Below are 18,659 nucleotides of genomic sequence, written 5' to 3'. Positions count from 1 at the left end.
AGAGATCACCAGGAAATGTATCTCTTATAGGATTTGAAGCCCCCAGTCAGCTCAGAACCAAACACGCTTCTGAGTCACTAGTTACTATCACTTTTTCTTTCCCTTGTCCAAATCAAGCTCTTTCTCCAACCCCAGAGGAGGTCGTTTCGGTCTTGCTCTAATTGACTGTATGACAAAGCAAGGCAGGTGGAGGAAATGAAGGCTTTACACTTGAGACCCCAAGAAACCACGTTTCTATTAAAAGTCCCCCACCCCCCACCCCTCTTAAAAGCCAGAAAGCTGCTGCTTTTAAGGATAAGCGATGCAGAGCTTGGAGAAAATGTCAAGAAGTCAGTAGGGGGGAGCTAAAAACTTTTGAGGGGAGGGAAATGCTATCTTAGCCAAAACATACAGAGAATGATGGACAATAGTTACCTGAGAATTCACAAATTTAGAATGAGCACTAGAAAAACAGAGTCTTTTCATCCATTATATATATATATACCACACACACACATATACATATGTGTATATATATATATATATGTGTATGTATATATATATATATATTTAAAAGCCTACAACACCTGGTATTTCTAGGTGGTCTCCCATCCAAGTACTAACCAGGCCCAACCCTGCTTACCCATAACATTTTAAAATGTAGATTTCTGGCTTCGCCCTAACCTAATAAATTTCAATCTCAAAAGGAAGAGCCTAGGGAGCTGTATTTTTTAAAGGGTCCCCTGGTGACCCTTACTGCTATTGGGAAGAATTCCAAATAGCTTTGAGAAAGTATAAACCAAAATAAAAAAAAATTTTTTTTCACCAAGTCTAAAGAAAGCGGCTACTCCATTCCACCCCCCACACCCCCTCACCACCGCAAAGAACTAGAGCCCTTCCAAAGGAAGTTTAGGATTCCTACAAACAGGATATCTCAGCTGCAGGGATGTGAAGGGAAAAAGAAGTAAAGAAATCACATGGGTCTTGCTGCCTTCCTAGAATTCAAAAAGAGGAACAGAGACTCTTTTTAACCAGAGGAGTTCTGCAAAGGAAGAATATGCCAAAACAAGATCAGGGAATACCTCAGGTATGGGGAAAAAGGCAGCAGCAACTAGGTTCAAGCACACAAAGGTATTTTTTTCCTACAGAATTGATACAGAGGAAGAGAGAGAAGAGAATATCAGTAAAATGGAGAACAGACAGATTTTGTTTCAAGGCTCATGTATTTTGCTGGTTCATTTACAGCAGTAGTCCTCAACCTCTTTTTAGCACCAGGGGACTAGTGCTCCTACAAGACTCTAATCCTGACAATCTGAGGTGGAGCTGAGGCGGTGATGCTACTGACGCTGGGGAGCCTCTGCAAATACAGATGAAGCTTCGCTCTGCCGCTCACCTCCTACTGTGCTGCCCAGTTCCTAACAGGCCACAGACTGGTGGTACTGGTCAGCGGCCCAGGGGTTGGAGACCCCAGATTTAGATCATTAAAGAGAACCATCAAATAAGGCTTCTCATTTTATAGCTCTGTTTATTTCACTTCTTTTCCTCCTCAACCATCTCATACCTAAGCATGAGCATAATAGTGAAAATTCTATAACTGCCTAGTCCTCTACTCTATAGCTCAATAAATTCCTCACCCAATAAATACTTTCTAAAATCCAGATACCAAACATTTTAAACAAAATCTCCTCCATATCACATCTCACTGGCAGGGATTTAAAAGATTCAATATTTGTTATGAATTCTAAATGTAGAACACCCTGAAAATACATTTATATTTCTGTTCAAGAATCTGCTCTGGGGATGAAAAGGTAAGATTTGGTTAAAATATTATTTTTAAAAATGTGAGAAAAGAATAGCAAAAGAAAGGGGAGGAAAAAAGTTAACATTTTCTAGATCATAACAAGGGGCCTCAAATTTTACTACAAAGAGGGTCTTTATTAGTTTGCACACATCATCACCTAGTATCCGCCAATTATCTGCCAATAAAATGTTTCCCAGTCTGATGTCCTGCCTCATCCTCATCTCTAAAATGCCACAGGATTTTTTCTGACCAGTTTTAGCTATCAGGCATGAAAAGCAACTTTGCTATTTTGGCAAGTACATGAGAAAATTAATTATCATGTAATAATTAAACCTTACTTGAATTGAACTCATATGCATTTTTTAAAATAAAATATTACCTCTGCATATCAATGTCAGTCCAAAGAACAGTATTATTCAAGTGTCAGCTTCTCAAGTATTAAAATATACCTTAAACATTCCTCTACCGCTACAGTTCTCACATCATGAAGAGCCCCTGACACCAAAATTCCCTAGCACTCTCCCAAGTAACCACACACACACACACACACACACACAGAAAACAAACTGCCCACACCTTTTCCTCCCATACAGATTTTGAAGGACAGACTTGGATTCAGATAGCTCACATTTCGCCACAGCCAAGGAGAGTATTTGGAAGGGATCAAACAGATATTGCTCTGCTTAGAAAAGCCAGGTCAGCTACTAGTCCCCCCACAAGTAGACATAACTAGACATACAATCATATAATGTGATCTACAGGTGGGTTTGAAAAATTATTCACCTTATGTACTAAAGAGTGCTACTTAAAAACAAACAAACAAACAAACCTGTCACTCAAAGAATGATCCCACCCCAAGAACCTGGCTGGCAAAAAACAATTCAAGGTATTTAAAAGTAAAACGGACTCAACAAAATCCAGCATTCCCTTCCTCTTCCAGGCTGTGTTTACTCTTGGAGCAAAGACTACAGGGGGACCACAGAGAGGCATAAAACTTGTTTTTTATCAAAGTCATCAGGTCTGACATGTTAGAAGCAGGAATGCAAAGACATTAGTGGGGGTGGGGTATTGAGCAGGAGAGACAGAAAAGACAGTGTTTTTTTTTTTCCTGGCTACAAACTTTCTTACTTCTAGTTCTTTAGGATCAAACTCAATAAAAGAAATCAGAGACAGAAAAATAAAATAAAAAGGTACAAGATCCTAGTAGTCTTAACTATGAACTTTCGGGAAGCAACACCTATCGGAAACTCAAAGATCCAATTTATAGTAAACAGGGCAAAACACCAGCCATAAATGCTGAGATAGCATCAAAATTTTCATCTTGCTTCCCCTAATTTTTAAAGCTTTTCCCCTTGAAGTGTTCAATTTATATACCTAAAATTTTGTGTCCAATTTTTCCTCATACCCAGCTAAGTAAAAAGTGTATGTCTGAAGGTTAGGGCGTAGTGGAAGAACAGAAGTTACTGAGCAAAGAAAAACCTGACTCCTATTTCTCTAGTTAAAATTAGAATACATTTTCAAGAGCCCTGGGCAAGAGAGAAAAATTCCATTCTGTCTCTTTGCTCTCCTAAATTCCTACAGCCAAGTGGTTCAACAGCAATTGAATGGCACACATAATGACATCATTGATTAGAACCATAATAGAAGAGAGTGAGTGAGAAGAGAGGCATTGGGTGGGGGAAGTGGGAAGGGAGGGAGGTGAAGATGTATTTGTGTTGCAGACAAAAGACAAGTTCTGTTCCTCAGTAGGGACAAATGAAGAACCAGATGAGGGGATAAACTGAGGTCAGAGTGTTTTCCCTATTGTTTCCTCTTTAAACAGCTCCTTCACCACTCCCTCAAGGTTTGTTCCAATACACAGGTGGAGATACAGCAGTTCGTGTTTTTATCTTAGAGAGGAGCCAGAAAAAAAGTCAAATATTTATTTTCGAATTATTGTAAGTTAGAAGGGGATTTAAAGGACTGGTTAAATTTTGGTTGGGCCTAAAATATTCCAAAAAATGCTGAAGACTATAGAGTTGGGCCTTGGCTTTTCTTGAAACTCATCCTGAGACCCACTCTCAATTGCTATCTCTATCAGCCCATATAATATAATCAATTCTTATCTTTTCTTGTTGGTTAATATAAGTTAAAAGAATTCAATTTTTCAAATGGAGGAAGTATTTTGGGAAAAATGACAATCTATGACAAAGTGTAGGGGGGATTCCCCCAAAGTCTTGATCAATGAAATGCAATTTCATTGATTACACTGGTTTTTCCATCTACAATCATAATATGTGCATTTTTCTTGGCCTCATGGGTCCAATGAGAAAGGGGAATAGAGAATTAAGTGTTACATCTGACCTAGGTACTGCTGTTTGGTTGAAAAAGAACCCAGACCTACTCAGCAGGCTACTTTCCCAACTTATCCTGAGATCTACATCTTCTACAACTAACTAATCTTTTAAAAATATTCTACCAACACCTCAGCAGAGCTTATAGTTCCTTGGGTTTTTACAGTTCTATGTTGGCAATGTCCTCTGTATGGTCCCACGGCTCTTCCTTTGGAAAACACTTGGATACACTTACCTAAACTCTCTAACAAATTCCGGTTACAGACTCTCTGAGAAGGTTGGGACCAACTTCTAAATCCACAGCGTGAACTTTCCTTTTCTCCACATCCCAGTGGTTAACCTCTCTCTATACCAAAACTCATTGCTGAATTCATTTATTTCAGATGGTTAAGTGAATCTAGATATAATCAAATGGGTCTGCCAGAAGAGACTGAATGAGACCAGCCCACCATCAGTTAGCCTCAATGAAATTTGTATGCTAGGAGACACTGGTACCCTCCTAGGCTTGGAACTGATTCTGTCCCAGCTTCCTTTCCAGTACTTTAACACATTTTAGTGACAAGCTCCTCAAAAACAAGGTAAGCCTAATAATATCTCACTCTCTGAATCAGTTCATCCCCAACCAATGGTGAGCAAAAGTATATAATTATGAAAGGCTCATGAAACTAATAACTGCAGCTGCCCAAGAATCTTCTAGCTACCACCCTCAACAAGATGGACAGTGGAGCAATAGTTTTTATAACCTGATGCTATGTAACAAAGACCACAATTATCATGGAAGAAAATGCAAAAATCACAAACTTGGAAAAAGAAGCCTTCATGGTTTATAGGCCTTAAGATAACTCATTAGGACAGTTACCTATATGAAGAGCTGTAAGTAGGGAAAAACCAATAATATTTTAGTAGAGAAGATGTAGTAAGATCAATAAGGATACAAAATGCTTACATTTTCTATTACTACTAAGGAATCAAGAAGCAGTGACACACACCCTCACATTCCCAGGGAGAAAGAATATTAACCACACTCCAGTTTTCTGCTATGTGCCTGGCCTTCTTCTTTTTTTTTTTTTTTCAAATACTCACCTAGCTGCATTTCCTGTAACTTCCTAAAGTATCAAGTTTCACTTTCCCAAATGGGCCAATATTTAAAAACAAAATAAAACAAATCAACCCAAATTAGCTACAACAGTTAACACTATAAACCTAGGCCCTAGACTTAAGTTTTTACCAAACTGATATCCTATGACCACTATATATTAACTAATCTGGCTTCCCATCTATTCCCTCTATCCATCTCTCAGTCTTTTTTGAGATGAGTTTCTTATGTGCCAGGTCAAGTCATGTCCTTCAACAATATAAACACTAGTACTCTTGGGAGGCATGGAAAACTGACAGAGGAAAAAAAAAAAAAAACCACCAGTCAAGCACAAGACTGAAAATCTAGCTGGTGATCAATCAGAACCAATCAAGCAGAGGTTATTTATCTGGGTTTGCTTTGTTTGAGAGGAGAGAAGTTTCTAAGCCCATAGTCACCATGAGGCTTATAAGAGAAAAGACGTGCAACTCTATCTCAAATAGTCCAAAGAGTTGGAGGGGACAATTTACAGCCTCTTGTGTAAAAAAATGTCCATAAATGCCAGTGCTATTCTTTGCCCTGTCACTTCCCATTATCCTAAACCAACAGCATTCTATTCACTGAGACTTGAGCTGAAAACATGAACGGACAGACCTTTCTTGGACAGGGGGAAAAGAGGGATGATGACTAAAGTGGTGGTAAGCCAGATTTCTTTAAGTTTCTGTGTAATGTCTAATGTATATACTATACTAGTAAAGCTGAAAACTGAAATATATGAGCAGTCATGCAAAAGTCAGCCTAGGAAAAATACCAGAGATTTTGTGTCCTCAAATCTGTAATATGCTCAAGACATAAATCTAAATTATGAAGGTGATCAGATTGTGAGTTAAAAAAAAATTAGTCAAAAATACTATTAAGCCATGGCTCACTTCTCTCACACACTTTCTCTCTTTATCATATACACTGGTCTGCAGCAAAATCTACTGAAGAGAAATCAGCAATCAGGACCTTAAGCTGGATCAAGCAAACACAAACCTTGTGCAACAGAAAGGGTAGGAGGTAGGTTTCTCACTATCCTTTTTGGCTACTAGTATAAAGAAAAGGCATCTCCACACCACCTACTAACCTCCACTATTGGCATCATATCTAAGTGTATGAGATCCGTACCTAGAGAATAGTAAAACTTGTAAGATAGGTAACCAAATTATGTAAGAAAATGCTATACTAGAACCCCAGATCGCCAAAATTAAGATGGATAGAGTGTTGATTGGGCCATTCCATAAACATAAACTTAATCATGTTACTAACCTTGGCTAACCAAATACTAGGTAGTAAATCATCTCCGGTGATAAAAAACAGTTAAACATAAGACTTAACCAGGTAACTCTCAAAGAGAATGTATCCAGTTGCAATTGCAGGATTTGGATCTAGACCACTTAAGTCCTAGAAAATAAGTTATTTGAAAAAAAAGAACACTTCCTTTATCGCTTACTCCTTTTTCCCTAATTTCTCTTCTACAGATTCAGTCTAAAACTGCTTACATTCTTCAAGTACTAAAAAATTCTGGGCTACAGAAACACTGCTCTAATTTATGTGGTCTGATAAAGGATTTCTATGCTACTTCCAAGTGTGAAAGCTGTGTGAGAGATATAAACTAGACTTGAATAGTTCAATACACACATGGCTATTTAAATTAATAAAAATTCAGTTCCTCAGTTACACTAGCTACATTTCAAGTGATCAATAACCACATGTGGCTAATTACTATATTAGATAACAGATTATTCAATAGAACAATATTCTACAGGCTATTTCCATCATCACAGAAAGTTTGGACAGTGGTGTTCTAGATAGCAAAATATCAGCATTTCTGGGACATTTTAATGGTTTATGGGGAAAATTAGACTAAACTGTTGAAATTAGAATGATTCTGAATACCGGAATTTATGATCAATGTATATGGAACCTATCCTCAAGGGAGACATCGCAAAGAATCACAAACCTCCAAGCAAAGAGAAAGAGGTCCCTGGAAAAAAATCACATATACTCTAGTACAGTGCTACTCAAAATGTGGTTCACCTCCTGGTGCTGATCCCCAAACTGTTATCGGTCTGCAGTAAGTCCAGAAATTGAGTAATTAGAAACTTCCAGAGTAATTTAACACTGCTGTGACATTTTTATTGTATTTTACAAAAGTAGCACTCTGCAATGATTCAGAAATTTTTAAAAACTAGTCTTTTGCTACAGAACTTGAGAAACACTACTCTAGAACACATGTGTGACGATGAATGTTTAGAGAACAGAGCTCATATAGGCAGAGTTTTGCCAATTACCATTATCTGATTACAACCCTTCAGAGATTTAAAATGAGAACTGAAATCTTATCAATGATCAAGTTATACAAGTTAACTGACTCAAAGTCATAGAGCCAGCTGGCTAACAGAACTGAACTAAGAAAGAAAGAAAACTAATATTTACTGTGGGTCAAAGTGTCGCTATATTAAGGTAATTCAAATATACATTTACTCTACACAAACATGGTGTTAGGTATTCCTCCTATTTTTATAGATGAAGACCAAAAAAGTTCAATACTTTGTTCAAAGTCACAAAATTAACTAAGGTATCTCTTCATGTTTTACTCAGTCTCCTATGGACTAAAAAATAAAACAGGTCAAATATGAAGAAAGATTCTAGGAAAGGGAAGAGAAAGGCTTATATCCATCCTTGCAATGAATGCTATCAAAATACCTCAAGTGAACAAATTCCTCTTAGGACAAATGCCTCTCAGGAATGTATCCATACAAGTTAAGTAGTAGGAGATATGATGTTTAATTTTGTTAATTTTGATGGAATACACAAACACATACAATTCCCCAGAGGATTAAAGTTATTGCTGAGATTCTCAGACACCTAACCCTCATATACAAAAAGAGATAGATGAGAACCAGGGCTACAGATAGATTCAAGGCACCTTTTCCATTGGCCGTCCAGCAAAACACAATGACTTTGGGCTTATAAAAATTCTTCACAATTTAGCTGCATGTGGTTTAAGAATCACATATTCTGCCTACCTCTCAACTCCTAATTTTTAAAAATTTACATAAACCAGCAAATATTCCTACTGAGCACCTATGGTCTCAGCATCAAGCTGGGCACACAGACCTGATGTTTCATTTCTGGTAAACATCAAAAATGTAACCTAAAAAAAAAAAAGTAACCTAAAGGAGGGGAAAATGAAGCACAGTTGTATGCAAGGTTATAACTCCCACAGGGGCACTACAAGTGTTCACTTTCTCATGTTTAGTTTTGTTCCTGAAATCTATAACCACCGCCAGGTCAATTTTTTCCAATGGACTTTCGGGGAGCTAAATATTTCCATAAACAAGTGGAAAATGAGTTTTTTAAATGATGGTTTTTCTGGTTTGAAATACTCTTCCCTTACTCTGCCACCACTTCAAAACCAAGAAACATGCTCTCACTCTCACAGAACAAAGATTAAGACAAACAAACAGAATCTTTAGCATTTTCTCCAAAGTATCTAGCAAAACTCCGAACACAACAATGCACTGTAGAACTAATTACCCCGCACATCATGGTGTCAACAAAGTCATCTTACTTAATAAACTAAATAGTGTCAGCAGAGAAGCAGAAATAAAAATATAACTTAATTTTTCTTCCACAGAAAGTCCAAATTTTATTTCTAAGTACCTTTGACCTAAAGAACAAACTGTTTTCTCCTGATTATTTAATATCCATTATACCTATATCGGAAATTAAAGCAGATGTAACAAGTTATAACAACACTGAATTCAACATCTCAACCAAGAGGAATAGAGAACATGCTCTAACAGCCTGGATAGAAGCTATGGGGTGGGGGGAGGGGAACGTGGAAAAAAACAATTAGCTTTGTAAAACAATTCCCATAATGTAATCGAGAACCAATGAGAGGGGGTAATACTCAAAGCATTGTGTGAAATAAAGTGCTATATTCTCAGCCTGTGTAGATCCCAAGCTGCTTTAACACTGCAAAAAAAATCCCAGTCATTTCCAGCCTATGCAGCTCCCAAATTGCCCTAGTGTTACAAAAACAGTACTTTACCTTCCTGGAGATTGAAGAGACATTCAAACCAAATCTTTGAGCTCTTTCCTTTAGTTTATCCAGGTTAACCTACAATAACAGGAAAAACAAAACAAAACAACCTTGTATTTTAAAAAACCAAAACAGAAAATATAGAAGGCAGAAACTATGGTCCAAAACTAAGAGTTCAAATAAGCCCACATCAAAGACACCCTATATGCAAAATTAGGAAACTAAGCAGCACCCATCCATGCCACTAATTATTAAAAAGGCCTTTCTTAGAATGTAGTAAAAGATTCAGCCCTGCCTTCTTCATTCATCAAAGGTGGCAAGAGGCTAAGGAGGGTTTAAGATCAAAGTAGGACAAACACTGCTTGAGAAAGCAAACAAATGTCTAAATCATCACCTCTAAACAAGTCCAGCACTCGCAATCCTAAATCATTAATTCCTGTACATGGTTCCTGTACCAAGTAGTTCTTAACTGTATCTTCGAGCAAAGAGAAACTATGGCTGTAGCTCTCCTTTCTTCAGAAGACAAATCTATCACTAGCACCCAACTCAATTTTCTTCCTTCCTTTTCTTGGAAAACTTGATATACCAAGACTTACTACCATAAGTATATTTAGGACGTTCATTATTATTACTGCCAATAATAATAATGAACTGTAACCCCAAGAGCATATTTTCAAAAACCTGAACATATTTCACCACAGCATTTGTTTCCATTTTCTAAATATGCCTACTAGTCACAATGGCCCCAAAGCATCTTATCCTACCACTCTTTATTCTCTAACTTTTTATTTACTAGATAGTGTTAAAAAAAAAAATTTTTAAGTTGCTGCCACAGATTCTCTTGTAGTAATTAAAAATTAGAAATTATCCAAAACCACTGTTGGACAAGGCCTAAAACTCTAATACCATAAAATAAAAGTTACATGTTTTGTCCTCTAGGTAACACGGTCTATTTATTTTTTCAAGAGAAGGGGAGGAAGATGTCTATAATGACTTTGGTAATTTTCCTGACCTCTCAGTACCTCGAACAATTCTTTTTTATTCAGGACATAAAACACTGTACTGCAAACAGCCACCAAGCTCATATGATCTCAGATTCTTCTAATCTGAGGAGGAGGAGGAGTCTCTAACTTTAAAACTAACTGTACAAAGCTAAGCTTTGGCTCTCGAGGTATTAAAAAAAAGATTTCTTACCATAGGCTTGGTATCAGATGACAGGCCTAAAAAAGCAAATAAAACAGTTTTATTAAATATATCTAAAAGTCATAAAGGAAGCTGACAGTCTTCAACTCAAATTAGAACACACAGAATTAGTATACAGGACAAATGTCCTTTATCCTAGCATGACCAAAAAAAGGTAGATTGAATCTAGAGATCATATCTATTCATTGAGAACATAAAATGGTGCACCTGCTTTGGAAAACGGTTCAGCCATTCTTCAAAAGGTTAAACGTACAGTATAATATACCATGACTTAGCAATTCCATACCTAGGTATACACCCAAGAGAAATTAAAACATACACCCATACAAAAACTTATGTATATGAATGTTCACAGCAGCATTAGCCCTAGCAGCCAAAACGTGGGAGAAAAACACAGATGTCTATCAACTGATGGATAGATAAAATGTGGTATATCTATCAATGCAATGGAATATTATCCAACAATAAAAAAAATGAAGTACTGATACATGCTATAACATGAATGAACCCTGAATACATATGCTAAGTGAAAGAATCCGGTCACAAAAGACCAAGAATTTTAAGATTCCATTTATAAGGCAAAGAAAATTTATATAGAGAGAAAAAAAAAAATTAGTGGTTGCTTGGGTGGAGGAATGGGAAACACTGCTAATGAGTACATGGTTTCTTTTTTGGGTAATGAATATGTCCTAAAATTAGACTGTGATGATGGCTGCACAACCCTGTGAATATATTAAAAAGACAAAATTATATATTTAAAAAGGATGAATTGTATGGTACATAAATTATATCTCAAAGCTATTAAAAAGAGAAAATCAATATCTGGATAAAAGAGCAGAGCTACTATCATAATGAGTTAAAATTATAGCCTCTTAAAGACAGCGTTCTGCCCTGAAATTATCACTAACAAGCAAGTTGTAAATTGGAGCATTGTTCAAACCTAATCCTGTCAACAACTATTAACTTAAAAATTTTCAGAATTTTATTTTAAGCAATCCCAATCTTATCATTGGTTCCCTAACTCCCTACTGTAAACACTCAGGTATAGATTCAACTTTTACCACAACTCATGTGCTAGGAACTGTTAGCTGTTTTTATGTTCTCACTCATAAAACTGTAATTCCTTTTAAATCTAGTTTTAGGATGTCAAAATTATATATATAATGTTGCAAATGTTCTCTATACATTATTTTATTAATCAGGTTTCCTTTTCAGACTAAGTATTAACTTTTGTTCTTTCTTCAAATAGCACCATCTAACGTCTTTAATAACTTTGTTGTACCCTCACCAATCCTATTATATCTCTCTTGATGCAACTAAAAGCCACAAAATATCTTATTTGTAAAACACATAGTAACAGTGGCCAGAATTTTGTTGGTCTTTTAAAAAGGTCACTAAGAAGAATGGATTGATTAGAAAACTTTATTTAAATTTTAAGTCTCTGAGAGCAGAGACTTAAAATGCGTATTCATTGTAGAAGTCAAAATTCTACAAACCAGAGATGAGTATTAACAACTTACTATATAACCTTCTAATAATTTTCCTATCTATATGTGCACTTTTATTACTAAAATGGGAACACACTGCTAAGATCATTTTATAAAACTTTTTTCACTTAATACCATTCTGACAAATATTCTTCAATATCATTTTCAATATCTGTATGATCTTCCACTATAACTATGGTACACATTTTCTTAATGAATTCTCTATTATATATTACACTGTTTCTAGTTACTGATAACTAAAAATAATGTGTGATAATCCTTGTGGCTAAGTCTTTAAGCATATCCAATATTACTTTCTTGTAATTTTCTTGAAGTAAGATTTTTGAGGTACAAAAGAGTTTCCCTTTACCACTATACTAGGCGGTATAACACCAGACAGCTTTACGTAACTATATGCTGATTTGAGACCCTAGAATAAGTAATCAAGGTACTAGAAACTTCTCTGAAGATGCCCAAGAAAAAGAAAAAAATATTGGCACTTCTTCCTCTTCTAGTAACTTCAATACTTTCCTTAATTGCCCAGGAAAAATTAATTTAAGTATAGAGTTACCTAAAGCGAAGAGGTAAATGTTCTAACTTCTTAAAGGCTTCTAGAGCTAACAAGTTTACCTCAATTTAGAGAAATGAAATCTGTTGTGCCCGAAAATTAAGACTATACAAAGATAACTTTCTCAGAAGAGTCTCTGTATTCTTACCTTTTGATGGAACTGAAGAAATCCCAAATCTGTAAAAAGAAAAACAAGCTAAATTTTAGAAAGCTGTTCACACTCCTGGTCTTCGTGTCAAGTGTACATATGGCACTTCCTGCTTGTGATTTCAAGCCTTGCAATCATTAGCTAATTCTAACAACCCCATGAAAGAAGTTTCATTTACTCTTCTTCTCACCAAGAGTCTAGAGAATAAGCCAAAAAGAAGCCTTATTAAAACTGGGAGTAGCAGTCAGTTCCTGACTTTTACCTATTACAAAAACCCTGCTTGATTATAAAACCCAGTCTATAGCTACCACATTCAAATCAGTAGAGAAGTTCTGAACAGAGCCAAAAGTGTTTTTTTCCAGCAAGGCCTCTATTCTACTTAAAATCAACAATTTTATTTATTTGTTTGTTTGTTTATATATATTTTTTTATTATGGTGACATAGGTTAACGAAATCCAGTAAATTTCAGGTATACAATTAACAATTATATTTAAAACCTAGAATCACAGCCCCTCACCATCATACTACAACTATCTCAAGTCCGAAAGGCTGGGACACTCACCTAGCTGCCCGGGCAGCTTTCTTACTCTCCAAGCTCACAGGTACATTGAATCGTTCAGCTCTCTTCTGCATTCTCTAAGTGGTAACAGACAAAAGAAGGGGGAAAAAAATTCAGTTTCTGGTTTCCTTAGTCTAAGAGAAAAGTTGTTTAGAAGTGTGTGTGTGTGTGTGTCTTCAGAACATGAGGAGTAATTTCTTAAGGTCTAAACTGAGAATACTGACGATCCTAGAAGATATCAGGTTGTATGTATCGTAGGGCTTACTTAACTCAACATCCCTTTCCGAAAAGCAAATACAAAAGACTATTATTACATCCATGTTCTCAAAAACAAAAAGGCAAGAATAAAATAAAAGCTGCATTCTGCACGACATCAAGAAGACAAAAGCTGTGTTTGGTTGACCTTTGAAAAGGGATCAAAGGAACAGCTTGATTCCAACACTAGTGGTACTCTTTTAGTTAGAAATGAGGCAATGTTGTCCTATGCCACCTTTACTTTAAAGGTACAAAAAAGAACACAGATCTCGACTGAAAACCTACTTTCAGAGATCTTAAGATAGAATCCAGAGACATTCCAATGTCACCAGCTAGCAAGTTGTAACTTAAAAATGACAACTTCCCTTGTTCCTTTTTATCTTTCAAGGTAAAATCCTCTCAAACTCTAGCCCTACTTTGTAAATATCTTAAAGACAGTTACCACTAAGACCATCATTCTATATATAAAAAAAGACTAGGGCCTCAAAAGTTACTATGCCAGCCTAAGTACTTTCCCACGTATAGCTGGTGGAAAAACATGTCAATACCAAAATCTGTCAATACTGATTTTCTGAGTACATTTTTTGAAGTGATGATTCAAGCAGAATAAAGGGTAAGAAACAGAAAATACAAAGAAAGACTGCTCTTTTACTAGGGAGAATACCTACCTCAGTCTGTGGTATTTCAGATGTAATTTTTACCACTTTCTTTTCTGCTGCCCTGGAAAAAAGAAAAGGGATTTTAAAAATTAGAAAACTGATACTCTAAACCAAGACCTTAGAATTATGTAAGAATTCACTTGAATCATGTCCTCAGTCCCATCTCTCTCTGCCACCCCTTAGCCCAAAAAGCCACAAAGCCCATCAGGACTTCAGTTCCTTGAACTGTCATCTATCAATAAAAGTTCAAATAACAGACTCAACTACTTTTCTGAAGTAGAAGACAGTTATAAGGAAAGAAGTCTAATTAAATATATTGGGCTAAACAGAAACAAAGGATACCAGAATAACTTTGATTTATTTTTAAAAACTTTGTATTTATTTCTGGACTAATGACTATTGCTTTAACCTTTGCTGAAATACCAAATCTCAATTTTCGTAACAAAAAAAAAAAAAAAAAAGAATGAATGCTCTACAAGCTCTGGTTTCCTTCTTTTACAAATCTCTTATTTCTCTCATGGGGACTGTAGTTCCAGCTGGAACAAAGTGAGACAAATAAAAATACCAAAAGGACTGGGAAGAAAAAAGGTTAAGGGGAGTCAGAATTAGGAAAACATGGTAAGTTACTAGTCAAAAGGTTTAAGAGTAAACAAAAGAGGGAGGACCATAGGGGCGGGAGACAAAGTTCGGAAGTACCCAGGATAAATGGAAAGGCATTAACCCTGCACCAAACAACTCCCATAAAACTGTGGGTCATAACCAGTCTCATTAAGGCCCCTCATTTGGAGACATGGGCGGCTTTTGTTCCAACATCCCGGACACTTTTCCCATTTGATCCCCTGAATGGTAGTAGTGGTTTAATGGCATTTTCAGAGGAAGCAATTCTAGAACAGGAACTTACTCTCTCCACCATCCTTTTGTTGGAGGTCCCTAGACTGACAGATAAGCGATGGTGCCCCCTGCTGACCATAACTAAGCCCTACAATATTTAACTGCCTTGGGCGGGGGGGGGGGGGGGGGGATTTAAACTAGAAATAGTTATATTTTTGGTGAACCTCAAGCCAAAGACAAAGCTAGAGCTTTGAATGTTCTCCTTTTGAATGTTCAAAGGACCTAAATTATCCCTGAATATTCTGACTTTCAAAGAAATTTCTGAATTCTTCCCATTTCCTGGTCACTCTTCCTTCCCTAACCCTTTCTGTCTTGTTCAAGCAGAAAGGGACAACAAAGTTTAATGTTTTACTTGAAATCCAATGCCATTAAGAAAGCATCCTCTCCACCAACCCAGGCTAATAATGACTTCCTTCACATTCCCATCCTGAAGCATAATTACTGCAGAACACCTTATAGCAGAAAAGGAACCCCAGAAAGGAAGCTTCCTTCTGCTCTGTTCCAACTTCCTTGGGCACAATTAAGCTCAAGCAATAAAAAACATATCACATTTATGGGAAGTTTCTTCTCTTCACTGAGAAATTTCTCTAACCATTCTCACATATGAAACCTGTCCAAACTACAGGGATCCAGAATCTTTCTGTACTGTATATTTAGTCTAACCATTACTATCCCTCTAAAAATCAAAATCATCCCCCCCAACACACATTCAATTTCCCTGTTTAAAAATTAATAAAATTGAAGCCCTCTAAACGAGAGAATTACACATTTTATATATTCCAAGGACAATAAACTTGTATACAAATTTTTGAAGTTCATTATTTTTAATCCACACAAGCCAATTATCATTGTATTGACCCAATCTTCCTTCTTGCCTCCAAAGTCCCCAAAACATCTATTTTAAAGATATTCCATAAACCATTTTCTTGAGGAATTTTATCTAGACACAAATTTCTTATGATGGAAGATAATTAAAAGGCTTTAGAAAGCAGTAATATTTAACAAAATCTAATAAAACATTAAATGCACATGCCCTGTGATACAGCAAATTCATTACCAAGAATTTATCCTATGAACATACTTTCACAAATATAAAAATAGTTGCATTTAAGGACAAGTAGCAAGCACTGCATTTTTTGCTACTATGAATAAATTTCCATCAACAGGAGACTAGTGAAATTACTGTTCATCCATAGAATAAAGTACTATTAGCTGCTAGAAGTTAATAACTACTAAATTTGAGTAAGGGGTAGATGAGGGTCTATTATACTATTCTCATAACTTTTATATATACTTGTAATTTCCCATAATAACAAACTAAAAAGAGACCTATTACTAATTATTCCTATTTCGTAGAGTTGATATGCAGACTAAATAAACAGATATGTATAACACTTAGAACCTTAGCTAGTAGATAACTAACATTTAAATAAGGATATTATTATATATTATATGTTGACACAGAAAGATCTCCAGATGTGAAAAAAAGAAACCAACGATATGCATACTGTGTATATACATGTATCTGTATCTATGTATATCGTATAAAATATTCCGAAAAAATATATTGAAAATCTCTAGGATATCAAATAGGGTGAAAACAAGAGGTATGTAATTTTCCGTTTTCATACTCCTCTATGTACTGTTTGACTTTGTACTAGTCCATATATTGGTTTTTATAATTAAATGCATTAATATAGTTATGAGGAACAAAAATGCTAAAAAGGACTCAATTGTTCTTAACATGCTGGCAGATAAGATGGCCATTTATGGAAAGAGCCTCAAATAAAAAGATGTTTATGATAACCTTGTGGGATAGTTTAAACAAATCAAAATCTACTTTTCACTCTAGTATTTTGTCCTCTCTTCTTCCAATGTAAAATCCAGAGAACAGTGTTACCTGAGAGACATAATCTTTGCTCAGCACTCTCTTCCCTTACAAAATTCCTCGGATGCAGAGAATCTATAATTCTCTACACAGAAATAAAACCATCTATTTCATGATACGACAAAGACTAAAAAAACTAAACTTCGGGCTTAAAGTCTCCTGGTCTATTTATCTATTACATAACCCATAGATAAACTATTTGCTTCACTGAAACCATGTACTTACATAAAAGGTAAAACCGAGTGAAATACTAAATCCCCCCAAACCTCAGATCTGTCTGTTCTATATTCGGATTATAAAAAAGAGATAGTTACACATCAACAGTTTTTTCAGGGGGTTCTTCCTCTTTGACAGGGAGTTCTATAGGCTTTGGTTCTTCTTCCTAAAACCAAATGAAACAAGATGGTTAATATGAATCAAGAGAAAATACTCATCAACAGAACATGAGAACTCCAAAATAAACTAGTTTTTCAGAACTTTCATTCCCCCTCTATGCTCCCCTAACGAGTTAGCATTTAGCCCTCTAGTGACTGATGTTCAGCAATGTGGCCAAGGTATTAGCACACTGCCAGACCATTAACTAACCTTACTCTCTCCAACTCACCTCTGTTTCATCTCCCAGTACATCTTCTTCATTTGCCTCCTCTTCAGCTAAAGAATATTAAAATATTCAGGTCAAGCCCTGCTAAAAAGCCATCTTTATCACTGTACTTTGGCTAAAATTAGAATTTTTTTATCTTCCCAAAATAAAACTCATTAATGAAAGCAGAAATGATGCTCATAAAATTTGCCATGGAAAAAGTAACTTTTCTCTACCAAACATTAATACAAAGTTGAACTCTAGCTGAACTACAGGACTTAAATGTGATGAGGTCAAACTATAACATTAATAAAAAGTAATATGGGAGAGTATCTTTCAGATTTAGAGGTGAGGAAGAATTTAAAAAAAAAAAAAAAAACCCAGAAGCAAAAGTAATATGAGAAAAACTTCGGATTTTCAAAACTAAGGAAAGACACCATGGAAAAAGAAACAAATGACAAAGAAGGTATTTGTGTCTAAAACCAATAAAGAAACAGTTAAAAGAAATGCCTGCAAACTAACAAGTGAATGAAACGAACCACAAAAGAAAAACAAGCGAAGAGGAAACCTAAAGAACCAAGAACACAAATGTTTAAACTTTTTAATAATTAGAGGAATGTAAATCAAAACAACCAACACATTAACAAAAATCAGGCCACTATAGGACAGTGCCAACTTTAGGTATGTGGAGGTTTAAGAACGTACCCCCAACCCTCCCCATGCACTGATGATGACAGTAGATTTATAAAGCAATGCTGGAAAGCAATTTGGCAGTGCTTAGGCATATTAAATATACATTTATTAATAGATATTAATTAGCAACCTACTCCTGGGTATATATCCAAGAAAGATTCTCACACAGGAATATAAGGGAATATGAAAGACACAGTTTGGAAGCAATATAGGTATCATTCATTGAGTGAATTAAAATGTGATGGGTTCCATACTTCACAGACTACTATACAGAAATTGTAATCAATAGACTAAATGACCACATAGTCACATCAATGTAGCTTAAAAAAAAAAAAAAAAAAGCAGTGTACTTAGAGAAAAAAGTAAGATATAAAGCAAGGCTATGGGTTCATTGCCAATTACAGAAAATATTGTACACCAAACAACACTACATACTTTACAAGGACAAA

General features: G+C 35.7%; 1 protein-coding gene across 2 annotated transcripts in view; it reads right to left on the bottom strand.

Moving 5' to 3' along the window:
• LOC107521244 (SAP domain containing ribonucleoprotein) overlaps positions 1-18,659 on the bottom strand; it is a 37,386-nt gene that overhangs the window by 9,423 nt on the left and 9,304 nt on the right. For both annotated transcript variants that reach the window (XM_016165755.2, XM_016165754.2), the window contains exons 3-9: positions 17,542-17,588; positions 17,252-17,319; positions 14,168-14,219; positions 13,248-13,321; positions 12,685-12,713; positions 10,473-10,498; positions 9,288-9,356 (exon numbers count right to left, since the gene is read on the bottom strand). In XM_016165755.2, coding sequence (XP_016021241.1) covers positions 9,288-9,356; positions 10,473-10,498; positions 12,685-12,713; positions 13,248-13,321; positions 14,168-14,219; positions 17,252-17,319; positions 17,542-17,588 — 365 coding nt within the window. The remainder of the gene's footprint in view (positions 1-9,287; positions 9,357-10,472; positions 10,499-12,684; positions 12,714-13,247; positions 13,322-14,167; positions 14,220-17,251; positions 17,320-17,541; positions 17,589-18,659) is intronic.

The sequence above is a fragment of the Rousettus aegyptiacus genome, unplaced genomic scaffold, assembly GCF_014176215.1.
Source record: "Rousettus aegyptiacus isolate mRouAeg1 unplaced genomic scaffold, mRouAeg1.p scaffold_m13_p_2, whole genome shotgun sequence".
Classification (NCBI taxonomy): domain Eukaryota; kingdom Metazoa; phylum Chordata; class Mammalia; order Chiroptera; family Pteropodidae; genus Rousettus; species Rousettus aegyptiacus.
The sequence above is the reverse complement of the archived record's forward strand: the minus strand, read 5'-3'. Positions and strand labels throughout refer to the sequence as shown.